The sequence below is a fragment of the Callorhinus ursinus genome, unplaced genomic scaffold (genome assembly GCF_003265705.2).
Source record: "Callorhinus ursinus isolate GAN/ISIS: 27379988/994484 unplaced genomic scaffold, GSC_fseal_2.0 scaffold50, whole genome shotgun sequence".
Classification (NCBI taxonomy): Eukaryota; Metazoa; Chordata; class Mammalia; order Carnivora; family Otariidae; genus Callorhinus; species Callorhinus ursinus.
In genome coordinates, this window is record NW_027397112.1 from 4,458,356 (window position 1) to 4,474,154 (window position 15,799).

At 34.9% G+C, this 15,799-nt stretch overlaps 1 protein-coding gene across 4 annotated transcripts in view; it reads left to right on the plus strand.

Moving 5' to 3' along the window:
- Positions 1-14,641, plus strand: part of ABCA5 (ATP binding cassette subfamily A member 5) — a 140,914-nt gene extending 126,273 nt beyond the window's left edge. For 3 of the 4 annotated variants that reach the window (XM_073883197.1, XM_073883196.1, XM_025889901.2), the window contains exons 27-39: positions 496-570; positions 1,071-1,162; positions 3,236-3,362; positions 3,667-3,784; positions 3,881-3,972; positions 8,759-8,934; positions 9,303-9,378; positions 9,496-9,590; positions 10,745-10,864; positions 11,943-12,092; positions 12,479-12,558; positions 13,586-13,641; positions 14,351-14,641. In XM_073883197.1, the coding sequence (XP_073739298.1) occupies positions 496-570; positions 1,071-1,162; positions 3,236-3,362; positions 3,667-3,784; positions 3,881-3,972; positions 8,759-8,934; positions 9,303-9,378; positions 9,496-9,590; positions 10,745-10,864; positions 11,943-12,092; positions 12,479-12,558; positions 13,586-13,641; positions 14,351-14,458 (1,365 nt within the window). In that variant the 3' untranslated portion in view covers positions 14,459-14,641. The remainder of the gene's footprint in view (positions 1-495; positions 571-1,070; positions 1,163-3,235; positions 3,363-3,666; positions 3,785-3,880; positions 3,973-8,758; positions 8,935-9,302; positions 9,379-9,495; positions 9,591-10,744; positions 10,865-11,942; positions 12,093-12,478; positions 12,559-13,585; positions 13,642-14,350) is intronic. The other variant, XM_073883198.1, reaches the window with a different exon arrangement.
- Positions 14,642-15,799: the final 1,158 nt, after the last annotated feature.

Below are 15,799 nucleotides of genomic sequence, written 5' to 3' on the forward strand. Positions count from 1 at the left end.
GTAGATTAAGAGATAGGAAAGGCAAAGTCCAGAATGGTCCGAAATACTGGAGCTTTTGTCCCCATGGAGTTTTGAGCGTGCCACTCTCCCAGCATGTGTATGCGGTCACCATCCTGGAAACTCTCCAAACCCTGTGTTTACGGAGGATTTTATGGAGGTTCCATTACGGAGGCACAATGAGATAATTAGTCTTCAAGGCCCTCTCCCTTTTGGATGATGCTGGAAGTTCCCATCTTCTAGTTAATCACTTGGTTTGTCCCTGTCCTCTGTCTGTCCGTCCATCCCTCCACCCGTCAGTTCCATCTCCTCTGTAGCATAAACTGTTTTGGTTGATTGGGCCTATTTTAAATAACAAAAGATGCTCCTGTCACCTCTGTCGCTCTCCAAGGGTGTTTAGAAGCTAGGAGCTATGCCCTGGGAACTGCATCAAAGACCAAATACCATTGTGTCATCTTACCACAGCAGCATATCAATTTTCAAAAATTTTTGTCTTAGATTACTTGGAAGAATATTCGAAAAAATGAGGACACCTATAATCCATGGGATAGGCTTTTGGTGGCTGTTATATCGGTAAGAAATAACAAAGATGTTGGCATTAGCATGCTATCTTAAGAGCAGTTTGGTTGTATGATTTTAACTCTCTTTTTAGTTTTTACCATGTTGCATAAGAATGAAGGTGCCTCAAAAAGCCAAGTGTGTTAGTGCCATCCAATATGCATTTTGGTGGTAATACATTTATTGAATATGTCCATTTTAATGTATTTGACTCTCTTATGTTATTCTATTTAATTATAATTCTGGGTTCCTTAAAAACAAAAACAACTTTTTTTCCCTTTGATTATATTTTATGAAGCTGACAACAATGAACTTTACAGAGGTAGAAAAATATGTGAAGGATTATTTTACTAAACGTCTATGTTGGTTTCCATTAAAATTCTTAACTCATATGACATGTGAAGAAAATAATGATTATTTTGGTGATGGTAAGGAACCTGGCGTATGTGGTCTTTGTTCTGTTGATATAGGGGAAAAAAGTCTGAGTCATGAGCTCTTATGTGTTCTTCTTGTAGCCTTACCTGCAGTGTGTCCTCTGGATTTTCCTCTTACAGTACTATGAGAAAAAATACGGAGGCAGGTCAATAAGAAAGGATCCTTTTTTCAGGTCAGTTAATTTTTTAAAAAGTTTTAATGTTTTTTTAGTAAATTTACATAGTATATAATCTAGTTTTAGGTAATTTCCTTCACTCTCAAAAAAACCTTGCAGTCATCCATGGCCCTCTCACGCATATCCCCAGCCCTGTATAACTGCTAAGCTACTAATGTAGTTGCTATAGATCTGCCAATTCTGAACATTTATATAAATGGAACTTTACAATATATAGTCTTTTTGTGTCTGGCTTCTTTTACTTACCATAATGTTTTGAAGGTTCATGATATAGCAATACTTCATTACTTTTTTCTTTTCTTAGTAATATTACATTGCATGGAAATACCACACTTGACTTATCTTTTCATCAGTTGATGGACATTTGAGTTGTTTCTGTTCTTTGGCCATTATCAATAATACTGCTGTGAACATATTTATTAACCATTGGATTCTCCCCATAGCCACTGAGGACTTAGCATCTGGCTCTCCTTCTTTCTCCTGCTGTCATCTTGGGGGAGAATCAGCATCCACTGAGATAACCTTTCTAACACCTACTCCTCAGTTTCTGATTTTCTCCGCACTCACAACTTCTCTGTCCTTTGTGTCTCATGTGTTGATTTGGGTCAGAGCCCTGCCATCACTGCTCTTCACTTCATCTGTGTCCTGTACTACCAGTAACACTTCATCTTTCCAACTTTCTTATTTTATTAGTCTTTTTGGACTTTTCTGCTGTAGTTTCTACCCCTGAGTTTTTTCTATTCTTCATAGTATCCACTAATCACTGTTTCACCTTTTCTCTATTCAGCTTCACTCATGTGATTCATCACTTTCACCCTCTTTCAGCTCCCTCTATTCAACTTCTGTATTTCTTTGACCTGTCTGCTAAAAATCATAATTTTTGGTAAGTCTAATTACAGGCTGGAGAAAATTAACATAGAAGTGCAGTTTGTTAATACCATGTATTTATCCTGTATAAACTCAGCTTTGTTTTAACACGTTACCCCATTTTCTTCCTGTCTCTTTTCGATAGTTATCCCAAGCCTTCTTTGTATTCCTCAAATTCTCCAGTTCACCTCACCTCATTTTCTACTTCTCAGTAGATGATCTTGCCATCTCTGAAAACAAAAGGACTTAATTAGAAATTTTTACACATTTATTCACCTCTTTCATCATTTTGCCTTTTCCTAGTCCCAGAGGGAGTTATCCATGTCTTCATTTATTCTTTTATCCATGTCTTCATTTATTCTATCTATTTAAGGATGTTGCTCTGTCAATTTTATTTTCTCTTTCTGTACCTTTCCCTTTTGAATCTAAATAGGGTATTTTTCTCTGGGGAGGGAGTTTGTGTAAAAGAAACTAATAGACATCAGAACTCCTAAATCTCATTTAAACTTGAATCTCTCTAGCTCTTGTCCCGTATATCTTTTATCTCATAACCAAGCAGCTTCCACTCCCAGTTCCTCACCTCCCAGTCACTCCTTACGTCCCTGCAGTTTGGTCTCTGCACTTGCGTCTCTGCTGATGCTATTTTCATTAAGGTGACTAATGATTTCCTCTGTGTCTCATGAAGTAGGCTTTGCTTATTCACCTCATCTGCTACTTTAGTATGATTGACGTCTTCCTTCTTATTTATACTTTTCTCTTGTTCCTTTGTTGTCCATAATGTCAACTCCTACTTTACCTCTACCTCTCTTACCCTTCAAAATTTCCTTTCAAAGCACCTTTTTCTCTGCTTACTTTTCTAGTGTTCCTGTGAATTCTGAGTTCAGCCCTCTATATCCACTCTGCCTGGGACATGTCATTTATACCCAGACTGTAAATTCTTCGAGGGATGGATACGTGCTTTTTAAAATCTTTTTGTGAAATAGTGCATGACACATACCAGTCATATAAGATGTTGAAAAATGAATGAATTCTGATAACATCATCAAATGGATCCATGAGTGAAAAATAGCTCTGTAATTCCACCTTTCAGAAATAAGATCACAGATCTCAGATTGGTGTATTTTTTTGGTCTTTTCTCCACGGAGTGCTTGAATTTCTTAACTCTGTTAGTTACTTGAAAATCTATTATCTTTATATATTTAGGACTCTTTCAACAAAGTCCAAAAATAGGAAGTATCCAGAACCACCAAACAATGAGGATGAAGATGAAGATGTCAAAGCTGAAAGACTAAAGGTCAAAGAGCTGATGAGTTGCCAGTGTTGTGAGGAGGTAATTTAGTCTTTATCGTAAATCTTATTAAATGTGAAGTGATCAATTCCTCATACGTAGGAATTAATCTGAAAAGTACTTTTCTTTTCATATGAATCAATATGAAAAAAAGTCTTTGAAAAATATTTGTCTACTTCTGAATAAGCCATTATTTCAGTCATAAATGGATATTTATTTACATAATACCTCTTATTAGTGAATGTAGTTCTTATGATATATGGACATGAATTATGGGCAACCTGTCATTTCATGATAGGTATATCTGATTTATTATTCTCTTTTTAAATCCTATTTCCCTTATTAGAAGCCAGCCATTATGGTCAGCAATTTGCATAAAGAATATGATGACAAGAAAGATTTTCTTCTTACAAGAAAAGTAAAGAAAGTGGCAACTAAATATGTCTCTTTCTGTGTGAAAAAAGGCTGGTATTTGTTTTTTCTTAAATAATTTTTCCAGAAGAGTAATTTCCATTTTTAGTTTGATTTACATATGATAATTTTTCTTTCAATTTCTTTAGGAGAGATCTTGGGGCTACTGGGTCCAAATGGTGCAGGCAAAAGCACAATTATCAATATTCTAGTTGGTGATATTGAACCAACTTCAGGCCAGGTATGATATATAAGGGTGTGGGAGATGCTATGATTTACATTTTTAGTTAAAATAAATTTCTTAATGGTAGATTAGGATTTTATGTTTTTAGTATTAATTTTTTAGTATAGCTTAATCAAGTTATTATCTTTTTGGTTATCTTTGAAAATAATGTACACAATAAAATTTTCACACATGCAGACGCACACATAGACAGTATTTCTGTTTTTATAATTACTATATGCATGGGTGATTTGCCTCCTACTTAATGGAAGACAGTCTTTTTTTTTTTTTTCTTTTATTTAAATGTTGTTAGTTAACATATAGTGCAGTATTGGTTTCTGGAGTAGAATTCGGTGATTCATCACATACATACACTACCCCATGCTCCTCACCAGTGCCCTCTTTAATACCCATCACCCATCTAGCCCATCCCCCACCCACCTCCTTCCATCAACCCACAGTTTGTTCTCTATCATTAAGAGTCGCTTATAGCTTGTTTCCTTGTCTCTTTTTTTTCTTTTCCCCCTTCCCATATGTTCGTTTGCTTTCTTCCCTGAATCCCACATATGAATGAGATCATACAGTAAATACTCTTTCTTTGACAGACTTATTTCACTTAGAACACTCTAGCTCCATCCACTCATTGCTAATGACAAGATTTCATTCTTTTTGGTCGTTGAGTAATATACCTCTGTGTGTGTGTGTGTGTGTGTGTGTGTGTGTGTGTGTAGACACCACATCTTTATCCATTCATCAGTTGATGGACATTTGGACTCTCTCCGTAGTTTGGCTATTGTTAATGCTGCTGTAAACATCAGAGTGCATGTACCCCTTCTAATCTATTTTTGTATCCTTTGGCTAAATACTTAGTAGTACAATTGCTGGATTACAGTGTAGTTCTGTTTTTTACTTTTTGGGGAACCTCCAAACTGTTCTCCAGAGTGGCTGCACCAGTTTGCATTCCCACCAACAGCGCAAGAGGGTTCCTCTTTCTTGGCATCATTGCCAACACCTGTTGTTTCTTGTGTTGTTAATTTTAGCTGTTCTGACAGGTGAGAGGTGGCATCTTGTTGTGGTTTTGATTTGTATTTCCCTGATGGTGAGTGATGAGTGATGTTGAGCAGCTCCCATGATTTTCAGAGTACAGGTCTTTTACCTCTTTAGTTAGGTGTATTCCTATGTATCTTACTGTTTTTGGTGCAGTTGCAAATGGGATTGATTCCTTGATTTCCTTTTCTGCTGCTTTGTTACTGGCATATAGAAATGCAACAGATTTCTGCACATTGATTTTAGATCCTGCAACTTTGCTGAATTCATGTATGAGTTCTAGTAGCAATGTTTTGGTGGAGTCTTTCAGGTTTTCTACATAGAGTGTCATGTCATCTGTAAATAGTGAAAGTTTGAATTCTTCCTTGCCAATTTGGATGCCTTTGATTTCTCTTTGTTGTCTGATTGCTGAGGTAAGACTTCTGTTAAATAGTAATGGTGAGAGTGGACATCCTTGTCTTGTTCCTGCCTGTAGAGAAAGGCTCTCAGTTTTCCCATCGAGGATGACCTGTGGGTCTTTTGTATGTGGCCTTTATATGAAGGCCATATTGAGGTATGTTCCATCTATCCCTTATTTTTGAGGGTTTTTATCAAGAAAAGATCTGTATTTTGTCAAATGCTTTTTCTGCATTTGACAGGATCATATGGTTCTTATAATGTGGTGTATCATGTTGATTGATTTGCGAATGTTCAACCACCCCTGTGGCCCAGGAATAAATCCCACTTGATCATGGTGAATAATTCCTTTAATGTACTGTTGAATTCGATTCACTAGTTTTATTGAGAATTTTTGCATCCATGTTCATGAGGGATATTGGCCTGCAGTTCTTCTTTTTAGTGGGGTCTTTGGTTTTGGAATCAAGGTAATGCTGGTTTCATAGAATGAGTTTGGAAGTTTTCCTTCCATTTCTATTTTTTGGAAAGTTTGAGGAGAATAGATATTAACTCTTCTTAAAATGTCTGGGAATCCATCCAGAGATTTTGGATTACTGATTCAGTTTCTTTGCTGGTTTTGGTTCTGTTCAAAATTTTTATTTCTTACTGTTTCAGTTTTGGCTTTGTTAGTTTGTAGGTATCTAGGAATTTGTCCATTTCTTCCAGGTTGCCCAGTTTGTTGGCATATAATTTTTCATAGCATTGTCTTATAATTGTTTGTATTTCTGTGGTGTTGGTTGTGATCTCTCCTCTTTCATTCATGATTTTATCTATTTGGGTCCTTTCTCTTTTTGATAAGTCTGGCTAGAAGTTTATCAATTTTATTAATTCTTTTGAAAAACCAGCTCTTCGTTTTGTTAACCTATTCTACTGGTTTTTTTGTTTGTTTGTTTCTATACTGTTTATTTATGTTCTAATCTTTATTATTTACCTTCTGCTGGCTTTAGGCTTTATTTGCTGTTCCTTTTTTAGCTCCTTTAGGCGTAAAGTTAGGTTGTATATTTAAGACTTTTCTTGCTTCTTGAGGTGGACCTGTATTGCAATATACTTCTCTCCTGGAACTGCCTTTGTTGCATCCCAAAGGTTTTGGACTGTCCTTTTTCATTTTCATTTGCTTCCATGTATTTTTTTTTCTTCTTTAATTTCCTGGTTACCCCATTCATTCTTTAGTAGGATGTTCTTCAACCTCCATGTATTTGTGATCTTTCCAAATTTTTTCTTGTGGTTGACTTCAAGTTTCATAGCATCGTGGTCTAAAAATATGCATGGTATGATCTCAGTCTTTTTGCACTTGTTGAGGGTTGATTTGTGACCCAGTATGTGATCTGTTCTGGAGAATGTTCCATGTGTACTCGAAAAGAATGTGTATTCTTCTGCTTTAGGATGGATGAAATGTTCTGAATATATCTGTTAAGTCCATCTGGTCCAGTGTGTCGCTGAAAGCCATTGTTTCCTTATTGATTTTCTGCTTACGTGATCTGTCTATTGCTGTAAGTGGGGTATTAAAGTGCCCTGCTCTTATTGTATTATTATTACATAGTTTCTTTATATTTATTATTAATTGAATTGTGTATTTGGTTGCTCCCAAGTTGGGGGCATAAATATTTACAATTGTTAGATCTTCTTGATGGATAGACCCCTTAATTATGATATAATGCCCTTCTTCATCTCTTTTTATAGTCTTTGTTTTAAAATCTAGTTTGTCTGCGGTGCCTGGGTGGCTCAGTTGTTAAGTGTCTGCCTTCGGCTCAGGTCATGATCCCAGGGTCCTGGGATCAAGCCCCGCATCGGGCTCCCTGCTCAGCAGGAAGCCTGATTCTCCCTCTCCCATGCCCCCTGCTTATATTCCTGCTCTCGCTATCTGTCTCTCTGTCAAATAAATAAATAAAATCTTTAAAAAAAAATAAAATAAAATCCAGTTTGTCTCACGGAAGTGTGACTACTCCGGCTTTAGGTCTAAAATGAGTCTCTTGTAGGCAGCATATAGATGGATCTTGTTTTTTGTGTGTGTGTGTGAACCTACAGCTTTATTGACACCTTTCAGTAAGCTCTTAATACTCATATTTTCATGGGTTCACTCCTTGTAATGAATTTGAGTTGTAGATAATCAACTTCCACAGAGAAATGTGTAGCCAAACCAAATTAAGAATAATCCATTCTGATGCCCTTTGTCTTACAATTGAAGCATTTAGTCTGTTTACCTTCATAGTGATTTCTGAAAGATAAGAATTTAGTGCTATTGTGTTACCTGTAAAATTGGTGTTTCTGGTGATGTTCTGTGGCCCTTTCTAGTCTTTGTTGCTTTTGCTCTTTTTTTTTTTCCTCCACTCAAAGAGTCCAACTTAAAATTTCTTGCAGGGCTAGTTTAGTGGTCATGAACTAATAAAAGTAGTTTTTTTTTTCTGGGAAATTCCTTTGTAAAAAAAAGATTTATTTATTGAGAGAGAATGGGGGAGGGGTAAAGGGAGAGAACCACGAAGCATACTTCCCACCGCACGTGGAGCCCGATTCAGGGCTTGATCCCATGACCCATGAGATCATGACCTGAGCCAAAAGCAAGAGTCAGGCGCTCAACCAACTGAGCCATTCCGGTGCCCCTGTCTGGGAGACTCTTTGTCTGTCCTTCTATTCTGAATAACAACCTGGATAAACAATTCTTGGCTGTATATTTTTCCCATTCAGCACATTGAATATTTCCTTCCACTCCTTTCTGGCTGGCCTCCCAGGTTTCAGTGGACAGATCTGCTGCCAACCTGATCTGTAGAAGACAATCTTATTAACTTCAGGAGATGTAGGAGCTAATATTGACCCTGCCATTAATTAGCCTTTGATTGTAAGCATATCACCACTTTGTGGAAACTTCACAAAACTGCTCTGATCCTGTCTTCTGCTGCTCTCCCCCTTTCTTACTTTACACCAACCACACTGACCCATTGATTTCCTGGAAAATGCCAGGCACACTCTTCTCTGGGTTTTTGCCTTAACTGTTCCTTTTATAGGGTATTCCTTACCCTGTAGAAATCCAAATGATTAAATTTGCTTTACGTCCATGGCACCAATATCCCCTTCCAGTGAGGTCCTTTGATCATCCTAGTTAAAATTGGAGTTTGCCTTTTCAGTCAACTTGCATTCCTGATCGCCCTTTTGGGCCATGTCACTGAACTCTGACTTAGCTATGTATGTCCTTTCTTCATCAAAAGGAATAAAAATTTGACTTACTATTACCCTGGTTCTAGGAAAGAGTTTGAATTAATTCACTTACCACTTCTTCACAATGTAAATTAAGCCAAAAGTTATTTAAAATTGGTTTTTATTTCTGTAGGTATTTCTTGGAGATTATTCTTCAGAACCAACTGAAGATGATGATTCCATTAAGTATATGGGGTACTGTCCTCAGATAAACCCACTGTGGCCAGATATTACATTGCGGGAACATTTTGAAATTTATGGAGCTGTGAAAGGAATGAGCTCAAGTGACATGAAAGAAGTCATAAATCGGTAAAATTAAAAGCTTTTTATTACCCAGAGAATGTTGACATTTCACATTTTAAAAGTTTAATTTTTAAAAGCATTTTTTGTGATCATACTTTTAATAGAAAATGGTCATTACTTTTTCATATATTCTTTACAGAATAATGATAGTTATAAAAATAAAAAGGTAATTTTTCTATTTTTAACTACAGGATGAACATACCTATAAATGTCAAACTTAAAGTGACTCTTTTTATTAAGATAGTGATTTGTTTAAGATGATGTAAATTGGAGGTCTAATTATATAGTAAGTTCCAGCTGAGTGTTCTAGAAAAAAAACTGTGAATGATCACAGTGAGTGATAATACAGTCATTTTGTATTACCTATTTTGCAGGATAACAAATGCACTTGATTTAAAAGAACATCTGCAGAAGACTATAAAGAAACTACCTGCAGGAATCAAGCGAAAGGTACTTTTATTAACAGATATGTGTATGTCTTATTCATAGTTTAGAGCCTGATACTGTCTTCATAAAATTTCTTATGCAAAGCCTTATTAGTCCCCTCCACATTTTCTTTCTAACTAGTTGTGTTTTGCCCTGAGTATGCTGGGGAATCCTCACATTACCCTGCTAGATGAACCATCTACAGGTATGGATCCTAAAGCCAAACAGCACATGTGGTGAGTATGACATTAAAGATACTTGAGACACGTTATACTGTTTCATACTTTAGAATAAAAGAATAGTTTGTTTTATTATCACTAATGGATTTATATTAGTTATATATATTGATTTAAAATCTTACACAAATGACAAAATAGTAATTAAAAATTAATTACTGTTAATTGATATCTAGAGAATCTCACAAAATTTTATTTTGTTTATTTTTAAGATTTTATTTATTTGAGAGAGAGAGAGAGAGACAGCAAGAGAGGGAACAGAAGCAGGGGGAGTGGGAGAAGGAGAAGCAGGCTTCCTGCTGAGCAGATAGCCTGACGAGGGGCTTGGTCCCAGGACCCTGGGATCATACCTGAGCAGAAGGCAGATGCTTAATGACTGAGCCACCCAGGCACCCCTGCCATAAACTTTTAAACTTTATCATACTTTATACTTTCATGAAATATTAATAATATTTTATTTATTCCAGAATAAAAATAAATATATGAGTAATTATTAAGATAAAGAGTACTGCTCTCTGAATAGCTTTTTTTTTTTTTTTAAAGATTTTATTTATTTATTTATTAGAGAGCAAGCAAGAGAGAAACAGCATGAGAGGGGAGAGGGTCAGAGGGAGAAGCAGGCTGGAACTCGATCCCAGGACTCCGGGATCATGACCTGAGCCGAAGGCAGTCGCTTAACCAACTGAGCCACCCAGGCGCCCTGAATAGCTTTTAAAAGATTTTTTTCCTAGTCATTTAACATAAATTCTAATTCTCATAACATTGGCTTGAGTTTATGTTGGAACGCCTAGGAATTCATGGTGCTAGTTAATTGACCAACTCTTTGAGCCTACATTTCCATGTCTATAAAATGTGAGGTGTGGGGTAGAAGCCTATTAAGTCTTCTCTATGATTTTATGGCTATTTTAGTTACAACATGAAAAAGCGTCCAATTTTATAATTTATTTTTTAATGCATAGAAACATTTGAAGTCATGGAATTTCTGTTTATTTGACAAACTTTCAAAAATAGAGGAAAAGAAGTTAGAAGAATCATAGTTGGGCAGTATGTAATAACTATAGCAATAGATATTGATTAATTTTAATTAACCAAATAGTTAGATTTTCATTAATATTCGGATGTTTTACTCTGTTTATTTTACATATGTATTATAGGCGAGCAATTCGAACTGCATTTAAAAACAAAAAGCGGGCTGCTATTCTGACCACTCATTATATGGAGGAAGCAGAAGCTGTTTGTGACCGGGTAGCCATCATGGTATCTGGGCAGTTAAGGTAAATGTCTGAAAGGCATGCCATTGGGGGGAGAGGTTGAATAATCTTTTCAGAAACTTACAATAATAAATTAAAATACCAAAAAAAGTGTCCTTACTTGAGTTTTTGACTATTAGCTTTCTGTAGAATTACTTGGAAATATGTTAGTTTATTTCTAAGAAATGACTAGCTAATTTGCATTTGTAATTAGCTTAATGGTTCAACAACTTGGAATGTTGTTTTTCATGCATGATATTTGTTATTTTAAAAAATTGCTAGGCATTGTATTGGGTTGTAATCCAAAGTACAAAATAAATATATTCGTAATTCAAGTTCATACTCTTATAAATAAATGGTGGAATAAATAAAATAAAGGTGGGAGAAGAGCAAATTTTCCTTATGGTAAGATTCCAAACAGTATATGTAGATACTGCTCCCTCTGGGAGGGTTGGGTAATTCTCCATCTCCCAAGTGTAGTCTGAATTTAGCCAGTCCCTTCTAATGTGTGGAAAGAGGGCGATAGTAACTTCACTGAAGAGCAGCGTTATGTGGCTATCACGTACCCCTGATAGGATGTCATAGGAAAGGTATTTCAGCTCCGTGGCATTTCCTCCAAAACCCCTAACCCCAGTCTAATGAGAAAACTGTCAAGACTACTCCAAATTGAGAGACATTCTGCCAAAACACTTGACCAATTCCTAAAATTGTCAGAGGTAAAAAAGGAAGGAAAGAGTAAGAAACTATCAGAGACCCATGGGGACTAAGTACAGTGTGTATCCTGGATAGATCCTGGAACAGAAAAAGGACATTAGTGAAAAACCGGTGAAATCCAAATAAAGTCAGATATGAAGTTAATAGTAATATACCAGTGTTGGTTTCTTAATTTTGACAAATGTGCCATGGTTATATAAGATCATAATATTAGGGAAACTCAAACCGGGTGAGGGGTATATGGAGTCTCTCTGTATTACATTTGCAACTTCTCTGTACATTTAAAAGTATCCCATCAAACATTTAATTTAAATCATCCTTTGAGAAATCATTCTTTGAAGCTGTCAAGTCATTTTATGTCTGAGCTTTCTTTTAAAAATCATTACAGATGTATTGGGACTGTTCAGCACCTGAAGAGTAAATTTGGAAAAGGCTACTTTTTGGAAATAAAGTTAAAGGAGTGGATAGAAAACCTAGAAGTAGACCGCCTTCAAAGAGAAATTCAGTATATTTTCCCAAATGCAAGCCGTCAGGAGAGGTAAAGATTTTAATAATTGTTATATTTTTTTGTAGAGCAATAATCGTAAAAATTGTTTACTGCATTAAGGATTAGAAAAAAAAGGTCTGTTAATATCACCAGTATTGGACTAATAACATAGTCTGATAACTGGAGTTTTATATCTAATTTAGTGTTAGATCTTGCAATATTCAGTAGTATTTAAACTTTTAAAAGTTCTCATATCAGTAGTAATGAGAGAGTTATTTTGCATGGAAATATTTTAAGATTTAAAACAATTTTTTTCTAAATATGTATCAAAATAAGTTGTTGGAGTTTAATTTTGAACTTTAAATAAAGTTTGAACTTTAGCTTTAGAACACATTAGTAGTCATTCTTAAATTTTTCTATATTTTATCTGTTTCCAGTTTTTCTTCTATTTTGGCTTATAAGATTCCTAAGGAAGATGTCCCATCCCTTTCACAATCTTTTTCTAAGCTGGAAGAAGGTAAGATTTGAAAAACATTGTAAGGTAGCTTTCAATTTATAAAAGAATTTTATTTTAAAGTTTAGAAATTGGGACTGTTTATTGTGGAAGCTATTGTAAATAAAAAGATAACCTTTTATTAATTTAAGACAGGTTAAATACTAACACTGTAGAGGTTTAGTAGGTCAGCTATATTATAGTGTAAATCTTTTACTATTTTAGTTGACATCACCGTGGTTTTTCACATTGCATCTGTAAGAAAGTTCAGTTTAATTAGCACTCAGTGGTTCATTTCAGAAGTGAGAGCATTGAGTTTCCAGAACCCTCACTTGGTTTCAGGCCCTAGAAGTAACAATGGTAGCAAGACTTCAGTGGCAGCAGAAGAGAGGAGAGGTAAATCCATAGTGTAGGGATGTGGACATTCCTAAAAGCTTAAAGAAGCTTATTGAAACTTGACATTTTTTAAAATAAATGGTTGGTAGGATAAAGATACTCTGGTGGTAAGTCATGAGAGGTGAACTCCTGGATGGAACAGGTATTCATACACAAGTTGTTTTATGGAATTTATAAACTATGAAACAACCTAATAAAGCTTGGGGAGAATTTCACTACAGGAATGAATAGGAAGCCAGAAAATTTGATGTGAGATTAGATTGCAAAAGGATCTGAAATAAACATAAAAAAAGTATATGGCCATAAGAACTATATCCAGAATCTAGTTCAAGAAATTCAAAACAGGCTGTAATGGAAATTGGGGAAGGGAAGATAGGGAGCAGGGAGCCAAAGAAGTCATGAGAAAAGGCATAGTGAGGAAGACGGAGGGTAAACAGGAGATGCTTGGAAAGGGCAGGGTGAGTCAAGTAAGGCTGCAGATAGGGTGCCTCAGGGCACAAAGAGAGAGGAAAGTAACATGTTTTGGCAGCTTCAGATTCAAGTGAGTTGATTACAGAATTTTTTTTTAAACAGGTTGTTAGCCATTTAATAGTTACTGCCATTTTTATTCTTTAGAAATATTAATAAGTAAAATATTGTTTTCATATTTTAATAGCTAAACATACTTTTGCCATTGAAGAATATAGCTTTTCTCAAGCAACATTGGAACAGGTATATAAAGTTAAATTTTTAAAAGTTTTTTTATGGAAGAAAGTGATATCTAATTGTTTAGATTTATTTATTTATTTTTAAAGATTTATTTGAGAGAGAGAAAATGTGTGCAAGTGAGGGGAGGTGAAGAGGGGGAGGGGAAGGAGACTCCCCACTGAGAGCGGAGCCACACGGGGCTTGGCTGATCTCACCACACTGAGATCAAGACCTGAGCTGAAACCAGGAGCTGGAAACTTAACCGACTGAGCCACCCAGGTGCCCCTAATTATTTAGATTTATACTGGAGAGGGTGTTTATGAACCAGAGACAAATTGTTATACAATATGCCTAAACTTTGTATAATTTTAAACAACTTTAGGCTCTCCATCTGCTTATTTTGAAAAACTCAATATTGTTTCTTTAGTAAAGAAAATGGGTGTTTTTGATGTTATTTCATATATCTGAAGTTCCATTGCTAAATATTTATAAATTATTTTTATGACTGCTACTTAATATATTTATCAAAAAACAATCTATTAATCCTTATAGCATTCAACTTTGTATGTGATTAAAGGAGGTTATTCTGTTTAATATTAATGCCAACATATCTCTTGATAGTTGAATGGTTAATGTATGTAGATGTAGCCTTACAGTGTTTTTTACTTAATTAAAAATTATTTGAGATAATTACAATACAGAATACTGTATTCATTTATTTACTTTCATTTAGGTTTTTGTAGAGCTCACTAAAGAACAAGAGGAAGAAGATAGCAGTTGTGGAACTTTAAACAGCACACTTTGGTGGGAAAGAACACAGGAAGACAGAGTAGTGTTTTGAAGCAGTTCAGTCTGCTTACTGAATTTCTTTCTTTATTTTAACTCTGACTTAAAAGGTATATTATTTGAGTGGTAACTGAAGAACCATGAAAGCACTTGGGATTTTCCTAAGTTCCTTGATTGAAATGCTGTGGTTTTGTGTTTTGCTTTTCTTTAAATAAAACTTGTATATAAATAATTGAAACTGCATGTTTGTACGTGAAGTATATTGAACTGTAGTCTGTATGTGAAGTCGAATATTTGCATTTTTACCTTTCAAAAACAGTACTTTTAAATTTATGATTTAAAGAAAGTGATAGAATAATTTTATCTTTAATGGTTATCTTTATTTTTAAATTTATACCATCTTGTTACATAAGTATGTGATATCCCAGTCTAAACAAAAAGAACTAATACATAAATAATACATAGAAAAGAAATATAAAGCAAAAGTTTCTTGCTTCTCCTTTTTAATTTCTAAAGAAACTCTGAGTAGAGGTTGGCATCCCAGAAAGCAATAAATACCAGGTAGTCTCCATGCAGGTAGAGGTTGCAGGAGGTGACATCTGCTAATAATAAATGAAATGAGACCCTGTTCTATTAGGTGATATTAGACATAGGTGATTTAGGTCTTTGAAGAAACATTTCTTTTGCTTACAATAAAATTCACATGTTTTTAAATTATAATTAAAGGAAGACTTTGTCTAGAGTCTTATTATGTAATAGCCTGATTGCAGTTAGAATGACATCATTTACACAGTTGGAAGAATCGGCCATACCTTTTCCTGTACCCCTCATGAAATATATAAATTTTTTTGTCATCTTTCTCCCAAAGGGCACATTATATTTTATTATAGAATAAAATAATTTTTGGGTAATCATTTTTGTTGGTAAACTTTATTTGAATCTCTCCTTTATAATTTAAAGTTTATCTGTGTAGATTTACTTAGTAACTCACCTCAGATTCACTTTGGAACATAGTGGGAGATAAATAAACCTTTGGGGGTTAAGTTAAGGATTAGAAGTAAACTACATAATTCACTTTAATGAGAAACCAGAATTTACTGTCAGAGTTGAAGTAAGGTTATGGTTAATGTAATCTTGGAAATACTTCCTTGTAGAACCCATGTGTGGACTATAGGTAAAATGTAATATAAATAATGCCAGCTGACATTCTGTTTGAACCAGATGAATGAAAGTTATTAACTCAGAAAGACAAATATGTTGGGAGTGCGATTTTTGCATTATAAAGAGTCAAAAAAAACAACAGCAACAACAGAAGAATTTGGTACTTACTTTAAATAGCCAAATCCTTTACTGAACTACTGTTAATTCTTTAACTTAGGTAAACTTAATGAACTTT